Source organism: Silurus aristotelis, assembly GCF_946808225.1.
Source record: "Silurus aristotelis genome assembly, chromosome: 6".
Classification (NCBI taxonomy): domain Eukaryota; kingdom Metazoa; phylum Chordata; class Actinopteri; order Siluriformes; family Siluridae; genus Silurus; species Silurus aristotelis.
Window position 1 is genome coordinate 2212201 of NC_139579.1, and position 11104 is coordinate 2223304.

The 11104-nt window shown below is 42.0% G+C and overlaps 2 protein-coding genes across 3 annotated transcripts in view; both read right to left on the minus strand.

The window, feature by feature from the left end:
* Positions 1 to 148: 148 nt before the first annotated feature.
* Positions 149 to 1919, minus strand: trir (telomerase RNA component interacting RNase). Its single transcript, XM_083545340.1, has 3 exons — positions 1282 to 1919; positions 828 to 905; positions 149 to 610 (listed from the first exon to the last, which is right to left on the minus strand). The coding sequence occupies exons 1-3, from the start codon at positions 1603 to 1605 to the stop codon at positions 503 to 505; spliced, it is 510 nt and encodes a 169-aa protein (XP_083401466.1). The 5' UTR covers positions 1606 to 1919; the 3' UTR covers positions 149 to 502.
* A 2552-nt stretch (positions 1920 to 4471) lies between these two features.
* hook2 (hook microtubule-tethering protein 2) overlaps positions 4472 to 11104 on the minus strand; it is a 16725-nt gene continuing 10092 nt past the window's right edge. Inside the window, exons 16-22 of one of the 2 annotated variants that reach the window (XR_014534161.1) lie at positions 9294 to 10129; positions 8509 to 8543; positions 8318 to 8400; positions 8108 to 8211; positions 7723 to 7830; positions 7153 to 7224; positions 4472 to 6266 (exon numbers count right to left, since the gene is read on the minus strand). Coding sequence is in view for 1 of the 2 variants with exons in the window: in XM_083545031.1 (XP_083401157.1) it covers positions 6135 to 6266; positions 7153 to 7224; positions 7723 to 7830; positions 8108 to 8211; positions 8318 to 8400; positions 8509 to 8543; positions 10042 to 10129 (622 nt within the window). In the remaining variant the exon portion in view is untranslated. The remainder of the gene's footprint in view (positions 6267 to 7152; positions 7225 to 7722; positions 7831 to 8107; positions 8212 to 8317; positions 8401 to 8508; positions 8544 to 9293; positions 10130 to 11104) is intronic. The other variant, XM_083545031.1, reaches the window with a different exon arrangement.

An 11104-nucleotide genomic window follows, 5' to 3' on the forward strand; every position in this document is an offset into this window, starting at 1 on the left:
GTGTACCTCAATCACTCTAAAGTGTGTGTAATAATAATATTTTAAAGTCACGTGATTATTAACCTGTAAAACGTGATTTATAAACCCCTCCCTTGCCGCTGAAGCGTGTACGTCAGCACCATGAAGAACGCGAGCTGTTCGGAGCTCATCGGTTTCTTTTTCTTTTAATCACTGAATTCAGGTCACATCCATCATCATGAAACAAACAACAAACCAACAACAAAAGATTCAGAAAGGTGTGACATCAGACCAGGATACTTCAACACACCACTGAGCATCACACACACACTCCAATCAACAACACTGATGAAGATGATGCTCAAAGTGATGTGTTTAAAAAAACAAACAAAAAAAAAGCATCCAGGTCACATGACACACGGCACAATAAGGAAACCTATACACAAAAGAGGAAAATATAAGAGGAAGAAGAATAAAAGAATGAGACTGAGCGTGTGTGTGTGCGTGTGTGGTGTAGAGGACGTCACACAGCTCGGCCACAGTCTTATTTGACCAGAGGTCTGGTTTTGTCGTCGTCTCCGCACTGGTGAGCTTTATACTTTTTTACCTCGGCCATGTACTTAGACCAGGCGTCTCCTTTACCCGTCTCAGCCTACACACACACAGAGAGAGAGAGAAAGTGTGTTATGGCGCGTGTCATCCAAATATCCGAGCAAAACAGTGTTCAGTTATAACAATAGGACTTCTGATCAGAAGGTCATGGGTTCAAATCCCAGCACCACCAAGCTGACACTGTCGGGCCCTTGAGCAAGGCCCTTAACCGTAATATAAGAAACCGCTTAAGGGCGGACGTTTTTCGCCGCACTCACCTCCGAGTCGAGTTTCTGCTTCTTGGCCACCACTCCAGTCTTGAGTGCCAACTTGGCGCCGCCTCTGCGCTTGCCCACCTGGGTTAGGGGGAGAAGACTGAAAGCGTTACACGGGCCGACCCCGGACAACGCCTGTCCTTCAGCCAGGCGCCATTCACCCGTCCCCTCAACACGCTTTCTCCCGTCTCAATAACACACCAGGCTTCACGGGTAAGCACGAGCCTGTGGAGCTCGAGCATCATCTCATACACAACAAGCTCTAATGTGGACCTGGACCAAAAGCTTTCTAACATCTCAAATCCCAAATCTCTACAACCAGATGTTTTAAACATCATCTAAGACTACTGTGTGTGAGGTGTGTGAGATGGATGATTCCTGACACTAAGTATGACACCCTGCTCTGATCTGGAGTGTGTGTGTCAAAGTGAGACACACTGCTTATAAACCCCCTTACAAAGCTGGCCACGCTAACGGGCTTCTTGTCCTCAGTCGCCTGCCCGTTGCCCGCCTCGTCCTGCTCCTTTCTCCGCCGCTCCTCCTCCATCTTCTTCTTGAAGAGCTCCATGAAGCTGCCGTCGTTAGCGAAGGCGTTACCTCCTCCTCCACTTCCACCGGCGGCGGCGCTTCTGCTGCTCCCCCCTTTGGAGCCGCGGCCAGGGTTGGCTGGGGATGAAGGCCCGCTGCTCGACTCACTGCCACTGCTGCTCCCGGTACTGCTGCTGCTGCTGCTGCTGCGGCTGCGGCTCTGGTTCTCTCTGCTCCTCCTTTTCTCCTCCATATTTTCACTCCTTCTTCAACTTCCGGTGATTATTCCTTCAATGTCTTTTCTTCAAAAACAAAAACCCACGAAGAAGAAAAAATAAAACGCTAAAAAAAAAAACGCTAACCAGAATCCGCTTCTTCTTTTTTTTCTTTTTTTTCTTTTTTAACAACAAACACCGCCTCCTTCAACCTTTACAGCCGCCGAACTCCAACCAAAACACCACCAAACCGCGAATTCATCCGCGCAAAGGTTTTATTTCCAGACAACTTTGTTTTCGCTTCATTGTCGACCGGCCGCCATCTTGGATTCGGGTCGTTTTTCTTCTTCTACGTTTTTTCTTTTTTTTTTTTTTTTTGCTGTGGGTGTTTGTTCTAAAATTCAGACGTGCTTGGGCGCCACCTACAGGACGCGGATGTGCACTGCTGGAAGTGGCGTTGATCTTTCTACACTGTATTCATTTATCGATATACAGGTTCGATTTTTCGATCTTACAATGACGATATAGATACGATAAACGCGTCTCCCTGCCCTGTTAAGATGTCGTACTCTCACCAGAGTTCAGCTGCCTGTATTTTTGCCGTTTTAAAACCCAATTATCGCTCTCGTCTCTCTCCTTTTTATCAGCGTCGCTGGAAACTGAGACAGAGAACATCCACTGCTGTTTACACATGTAAAGTTTATTAATTACGAAAGTGGAAATTGCTCTGTTTTGCTATAATTATTATATTATTATGTTACGATGGGGTCATCCGAACGCAACTCCATCGTCAGTAGATTTAGCAATTTGCATATATATATATATATATATATATATATATATATATATATATATATATATATATATATATATATATCGACCTCCTAATACCATCATAATTATGAAAAAAACAAACCAAACAAATCCGTTTCTTCTCCATCAGCCATTGTGAAATTAAATATTTGAGCTTGTGCAGTTTGCTACAGATGCGGGTCACGAGCTCTGACTAGTGCACTCTTTGACCATCCAATCAAAGGACGTGAAAACGCCAACGTTACTGGATGCCTGCGAGATGGCCTCAGTGCTGCCAACTCGAAATCTGATTGATTACAGCAACAGCCTTCAAACAACATGAACTGTATGCTGCAGGCTTTCCACTAGATTTCTCTCAGAGAACTTTATTAATCCCAAAGAAAAATCACTTTTGCATATCCCAGCTTCTCAGAACCGGTTACGTGCCTCACTCAAGGGCCCAACAGGGGCCACTTAACATTGCCTTGCTTTTGGTCTCCTCTGATTCAAAAGGGGAAACAAAAACCAAAAACTATAAATCAGGAACCCAGAACCTTAACCACTGAACCACCACTGCCTCCAAAATCCTGGTGTGTGGGACTGGTCATTTGTGTTCCTTCAGCTACAAGAGAATTTTCTGAGACCAGGAATTGAGATTTGTTTGAGGAGCTTCCAGATCTAATTCATCCCAAAAGGTGTTTATTAGGGTTGAGAAGGTTGAGCAGAGCTCTGTGTAGAACACTCAAGATTTTCCACTCCAACCTTCACACACCAGGTCGATCACAGAGCCCAATTTGTGCAAATGTGTTCCAGTGAAGGGAAATTGTATCATCAGAACAGGCAAAGATGGTGTACTTCAAAAGTTGTGGTTAGAGTTTGGAGAACATTTTGGTGCGATTGTCAGGGGTGCACATACTTTCGTCCATACTATTGATCCTGCCACGCGACTGACTGAATTGAAATGCTGAAACAATAGAAGAGTATCACAATCAACAACGTTCACTGAGTCACTGTTACCACCCGCCTTCAAGGGCTTTTAAACATGACATGTCCCCCAGCATTTTCTCTTCTTCTGAGCTTCTCAATCGTCCTGAAGACGTCATAAAACAAAGCGGCGACACCCGGAAAAACTCCTTCCATAAACGTTCATGTAAAAATGCACTTCTCTCAGAGCTGCTGTGAAAACGAAGGATTAGTTACAATTAGGTAAAAAATGTCTGGTAAATTTCCAGAAACTTTCTGTGGGAACTTCATCTGGGAAATTAGGGAAATATTCCAAGTTGGAAATTTTGAGGAAATTTATATAAACTGTATTATATGTAAACAAATATAAACATTTATTTAGTCATCAGCTGACGCATGCAAGCTAATGCTAATACTTTAATTTAATCGTGAATATAATTTTTTAAAAACATTTTTGTAATATTCGTCATTTACCTCAAAACTCGGCAAGATGGATATTGTTTGACCGTTTTTATTACTAATATAAATAAATTAATATAAAAATTATTAATTTTAATCGAAATCGAAAACCGTCGGCGCGACACGTTTATTTACGACGTCCTTTTCTTTACTGGGACGCACTAAAAGATTAATTTTAATCGCTAAAAATTTGTTCTACTGATGCGCCGAGTCTCAAATCGGCACTGAAATCCGCCATGACGCGCACGTCCGGTGATTAAAACCGTCCGTGAGGAAACAAGGTACGTTTGGTGTCCTGATGATTAACGTCATTGAAAACACTTTTGTTACTTTAAAACATTTACAAGTATATTGTCTTCCTGCTCTATGTGGAGTTTAGTTTCACTAATAATAAACATTAAACAGACATTTGATTAGTATAAAAAGTTGCGTTTGACGAAACCCACAGTGCATGTAAGGGGGCGTGGCCTAAGTTCCCTGTTACAGACTCACCCACACGTTTGCAGGTTTCTTTATACTCATTAATTCCTATTGAAAATTTCCAATGTTGAAAATCCCAGAATTTTGCAATCCTACTTCCGGACCAACCGCTGTGAAGCATCACGGTTCTGGAACGTCCTGGAAATGTGCCTTCACACCGACACTGGAGGATCTGATGAAGAACAATAAACCACACATGCTTCACACAGGTTCTGTGCATCCATCAGAGTTTTATTGCATGAAGAGGAAAGAAAAAAAAAAAGAAAACGCTGACATGAGTGTCCACGCACCGGAATCTCCCTCAAACACACACACACCTCCAAATCAAAGTGTCCAGTGTACCAACAAAACATAACCCATTCATATAGTCTATAGTAGTGCTTCATTAACAGATGCCACACACACCCACACACACACACACCCCCCTAATGAACAGAAGGTAACGGGTCACTCGTGTTCTATCGTTCAAGCGTTTTGTTTTTTTTCTCTGGAGACAGAAAACATTATTTTAGTGTTAAATCTAAACAGCAGTGTTTATGTTCATTCACAGCTTTAAAACAATAAAAAAAAAAAAAAAAAAGAAAATTCATCGTTTAAAAAAAAAAAAAGAAAGAAATTGAACTTGGAGGTCGAGTAGACGCTAAAATACGAAGCTCCGGTTACGGAGGAAATAAAATGTAGTGAGTTTTGAGTCATTGGTGCTTGAACACGGTAGAAATTCCCTCCAAACTGAACATCAGTGGCAGAAGGAATCCGACTGGAGACTCTTTGGCCTTTTTCGTTACCCAGATTAATACGTACACGCTACTCGGGCAAAAGTATTGGGACACCGGACTTTTCCCAGCAATGTGTGGTTCTTCACTAAACTATTACCATAAAATTGAGAGGCACACGACGGTACGTGATCTTTGGATGTTCTAGCATGTGCACAAATCGAGCTCTATGAAGATCTACTTCAAATGGGTTCAAAGTGTGTGGAAGATCTCCTGCTGTAAACCCTGCACCCTCCTCACCTACCTGACTTTACTAAACACCTACACACGTGTCTCTACAAATCTGCGTATAGTATATATTTATTTGTGAAATCGAGAAACTGATTACGGTCCACGTGACGAGGTCCGGCTATGCCCACGTCCTTTAGAGGAGCAGTGAGTACTCGAGGTTCAGAGACGTGTTCAAGATTCGAGAGAAAGTTAAAGCTCGGCATGTATTTAATCTACTCACGTGAAGGTGCTGGAAAAAAAAAAAAAAAAGAGGAGAAATTATTAGTAATAATAATAATAATAATAATAATAATACTTCAACTAGTCTCTACTCTCTATAAATTCAAATACTATAAATAGAATAAAAACTAGACGAAAGACAAACAAAGAGTAAACAAGAGCAAACAAAATTAAAAGGACCAAGATCAATCAGATCTCAAAGATCAAAGGGGGAAAAAATCTAAAGTCAGACGCACTTTGTTGTCGTCTGATGATGATCCCAGACGCTGATCGATCACACACACTTGCGCTCAAAATAATCAGCGTTCTATGAATTCCCTGATACCCGACTGATTTCTGACGGAAAACGTTCGATCGCTCCGACACCGCCTGATCCGCTTAAAAAAGAGAAAAGAAAGAAAAAAACGAGAGGAAAGACGACAGCGTTGATGCTTCCCTCGCTCCTGAGAGCGTCTTTAGGATGAGGTGGAGGAGCTCCGTCCGTCTCCTCACGTCTCAGGGATAAAATATAAAAAATATCAGACAGATGTGTTCCAGCAGCATGAAGAGTCTCAGTGAACCAGGAGGAAACGGGAAGTGTTTTACAGCAGAGCAGCGAGAGGGAAGGCAGGAGAGTTACGCTGCTCTCACAGTGTGTGTGTGTGTGTGTGTTATCTGGGATGGAGGCGAGCTCCCAGGCATCTCCGCGCCTGTGTGAACTGCCTCTGCTGGGCGAGAAAGGACTGAGCCTGACCAGGAACGCTGGAGCGCTCGCTAGCCACCTTCTGATGCAGGGCCATTCCCTACACACACACACACACACACACACACACACACACACACACACACACACACACGAGAAATTATTAGTAATAATAACTACTACTACTAATAATAATTAATAAGCAGCAGCTGCCTGTAACTCTATAAACACAAAGACGAAAGTCAAACAGAGTAAACAAGAAATAATTATAAATACCAAGATCAATCAAATCTCAAAGATCAAAGGGCGGAAAAATATTTACAAATATATTCCATCCCTTTACAGTTACATTCAGTTGGGGAATGTCAAAAAAGCAAGGTACGGTAAGAAAAGAGAAGAAAAGAAAGGGGGGGAAAAAAAAGGAAAGAAAAGAATAGAAAGAAAATAAAAAAGAGAAAAAAAGAAGAGAAAAAAGGAGGGAAAGAAAAGAAAAAAGAGAAAGGAAAGGAAGAGAAAGAAAAGAAAAAGGAAAAAAAGAAAAAAGAGAAAGGAAAGGGAAAAAAAGAGAAAAAAAAAGGAAGGAAAAGAATGAAAATAGCAAAAAAGAGAAAAGAAAGGCACATTTACTTGTCACATGTACATTACAGCACAGTGAAATTCTTTCTTCTCATATCCCAGTGACATTAGTGTCCACCATGGAGCACAGAGGGTTAAGAGCCTCCCCCAAGGGCCCCGAGAGTGTCAGACTTACTTCTGATCAGTAACCCAGAGCTTTAACCACTAAACCTCCACAAACACAAACATTCGCTTCCTGTACAGAATCGTAAATCCGTAGCCAAATCAGATGCCCAATTTAATACACGTGACCATCGTTGATTTTGGTGCAGGTAACCGTGGAAACGATGACGTGTACTGAGAACGAGGAATTGGATGGATTCATGAACAGCCAATCAGAGGGTCTTAATTGAAAAAGCAATTTTTCTTACCATGTTGTACCAGGCGCTGATGATCAGCTTCTCCTCCTGATCATGTCTGGACTGGCTCTTTACAAAATCATGCTACACACCCGCACACAAAAACACACACATGAACAAAAGTGTGAATGCCTGTGTAATAAACACAAACAAAGTCAGACGTGTTCACGTGTTAAACCTGATAAACCTACTCACTTTTTGACTCGTAGTGCCGATTGGACACAAGCTACAATTACTGCACCTGACCTGCGCACGTGTGTGTGTGTGTATGTGTGTGTGTGTGTGTGAAGCATTTCAATACGATTTTATGAGGGTTATTCCGTTATGCAAATGCCAGCACGCTGTTAAACACCAGGGGGCGCTCTTTACACACTTTTTTTTTTTTAAAGCCACAGGACCTTGTTTTGAAGTTAGATGTGTTCTGTTAGATCATAAGTATATGGACAGTGATCCTGTGTGTGTGATTAGGAGTTCTTTTTTTTCAGGACACGCTGAGCCTCTTGAAAGTCCAGCTTCAGGAAATTCTCCATGTTATTCTCCAGTTACAGGAAGTGAGCGTTAACCCAGAATGATGCAGCTCACCTCCAGGTGTTGGATTCTCCGGTCTCTCTCAGAGAGCTGGTTCTTCAACGCCTGGACCTCGGGAGCCACGGTGCTCGGTTTCTGCGCTGGATCCAGATTCTTTATCACCTACACACACAGTATAGTGATAAATACATAAGTCCATCCGTCCTTGCGGCTGAAATAAACGCCAGATCTCCACAAAATCTGGAGGAACGTCCACCCAGAAGATTAAAAGAAAAAAAAAAAATATATATATATATATTATGGACAGGTGTCCGCAAACTTTTGGCCACCAAGTATGCGACTAAGGAAGAAATAAAATATGAGCAAAAACAAACTGGAAGACAGAGAACGTGTGTGAGAACGTGTGTGAGAACATGTGAGAACGTGCGAGATCGCTCACCGTCCGAGCCTTTTCCATGTAGCGCTTGTATCTCTCCTCCATCTGTCTCATGTCCTCGTCCTTCTTCCTCAGGATGGTCTGCAGCTCATCGATCTTCTTCGCCGCTGAGAGACACAGAAGTGAGATCGGTGTTTATTTCTCTGAGGTTTACGGATGTGACGTGAGCAAAAAAAAAAAAAAAACGTGAGGTAGAAGGATGAAGGTTTTTACTGTTGCTGTCCACGCTGGGCTCCAGGTCATCGATCACTTCTCGCTTCTTCTGCAGATCGGAGTGGGCTTCGTGCAGCTTCTCTCTACACACACACACACACACTCAGAACCTGTAATCCTTCATGTGGCCAGATTGTATTAACCCCCCCCCCCCCCCCACACACACACACACACACACACCAGATACTCACAGATGCTCTTCTAGTTTCTTCTGCAGCAAGGATGACTAAAGTAGAGGAGAAAAAACATCAGAACATCACCGATTCTGTGTTTCGGCTGCAAAACTCATCACGTCATCTACGTCTACATCATCAATCTAACACTACACTATACACACAAAAGTATGACCATAAGATCGCTTTGTGCTTCTTTTGAAGATCCCATTCCACATTTAGTCTCCATCTGCTCTTATAAGAACCTCCAGTCTTCTGGGAAGATGTTGCACCAGATTTTCTGGAGGTTTGTCAGATTTCATTTAGCTACAAGTAAGGTGATGGAGGTGAGAAGGTGAAGGAGGCCTGGGGTGCAGTCAGCGTTCACATTCATCCCAATAGGGCTGGAGGCTCTATAGCAGGAGATCTTCGTCATGCTGGAACAGTTTTTGGGTCCCCTAGTTCAAGTGAAGGGAAACTTTCATGCTCCAACATCCACGTCGTCTAACAGTTTGGGGAAGAACTTTATAATGTTATTCCTGATCGGTGTAAATAACAATACCTGCAGGTTTCCACATGGGGAAACTCCTCTGGAGACTCCTTCCAAAATTACTGTTACTATGGAAACCATAACAAATCTTAAAATATTTATATAATCCTTGTAATTCGGGCCTGGTACTGATCAACACCTTCTGACCAATCAGAATGGAGGAACCCAAAAAAAAAAACTATATTTAATGAAGCACAAAAGAGAAACATACAGTAGGAACTGCATGATGTAACTTCGTAGCTAGTAGACAGAGAGAGAAGGGGGCGGTACTTACGATGGCCTAGGAAGCAGACGATTGGTGGATTTGGGTGAGGGCCGGCAGGGAGAGACGGAACGAGCAGAGGGGTTTAATTGGGAAAAACAATCACACACACAACGGCAAAGCAAACAAGGTGTTAGCATGAGGTGTTCGGGTTTTCATGTTACAATCGCTGAGAATGATCAAATCAACTTCCAGACCGAATCAGTACCCGAATCAACGAAATCAAACACACACAACTTTCCCTCTCGAGTGTAAATCAGTGGGACGACGTCATGGAGCTGCAGTGCAGCACTGCACGGAGATTTACTGACTCATATCATTACAGTTATTACTGAATATATTCAGATTTAGTTCTGGAATCGAGATCGGTACTATTTTACATGGAGTGATACGTTTGTTGTTTTTAATCCAGTATCCCTCCTTCATCAGCCAGTACGATCCGACCCAGAAATCCACTATCGGGAAAGAAACTGATGTGGGTTCAGTGAGGAGGCTTTGGGTTTCCAGCAGGAGATAACTCAGATAAATCATAAATCAGATCGTCATGGCGATGGAGGCATTGATGTTAAACCTGTAGCTTCATAATCGCACCGTTTGTTAGCTACATGGACCAGGACGCCGCTAAAACACTCGTCGAGAGACGTGAGAGAAAAAATTGTGTACTTTTGATTGAATTAATCACCAAAGCAGAGTGTGTGTATTGTGTGTGTGTGTGTGTGTGTGTGTACATGCACATCCAGATGGTGTGTATAGAACTCACATCCTCAGATTTGTTGTCCTGCTCCTGTAAAGCTTTCTGTAAGTCCTCGACTTGAGAACGCAGATCAGCTATCTGCTGCTGACTCAACCTGAGACAGACAGACAGACAGACAGACAGACAGACAGACAGACAGACAGACAGACACAGAGTGAGTACTTGGAACTGTTTATGAAAATATTAAAATGTTCATCACCACCATGTGTGAAGGATCAAGAAGATCTACTGTATGTATCCGTAGCATTATTTCTTATTTATATACACAGTGGTATGAAAGTGTTTAATTATACCACGTAATTATAATAAAAACCTTCATTTAAAAACTTTGTGTTCACTTGCGTTATCTTTTACTAATATTTAAATTAGTGTGACGATCTGAAACATTAAAGTGTGACACATGCAAAAAAATCAGGAACTGAACACTTTCACACCATAAAAAAAAAAAAAAAAGGTAAAGATGAAAGCGTAAAATAAAGCGTCAAAAAGTCTGAAAAGTGAAAACCCAGCCAGAAACGTACTCGAGGGAAAGTGAAGACTTTTTTTTGGTATAGATTGGAACTGATAAGGAACCGTAGCCGATGATAAACACCCCCCCGTTGCTTTAAAGTGAAATGAAAATGCGTAGGAGCCGGTTCGTTTGAAGTGTACGTTCTGTGTACAGTAACTGGTCGAGATGAAAGAAGAGACTTTCAAGATTTGTAACCAAGACTTCTGACGGTGTACTAAGTTTAAAAAAAAAAGAGAAAAAAAAAAAGTTATTTCTTGGAAATGTAGTTGAAGTACGTGTCAGCGACACTCATGCAATGTGAAGAATATTGACTACATGGACACTCAGCAGTAACCCCTATATATATATATATATGTGGTTGTCCCCCAAACAATTTCTATATCACAACTGTATAAACCAGGGATCCCCACACTTTATTCTGTGTTTATGTTTTTCCCTTTTATTAATGGAGTCATTAACGGGTCGCTCTGTAAAAGATAATTACCAGTATAATTGTGCTAGAATCGTTTATTATTCTCTTCTGCACCTTATAAACAAATAAAGCAGGAGCTATAGAGC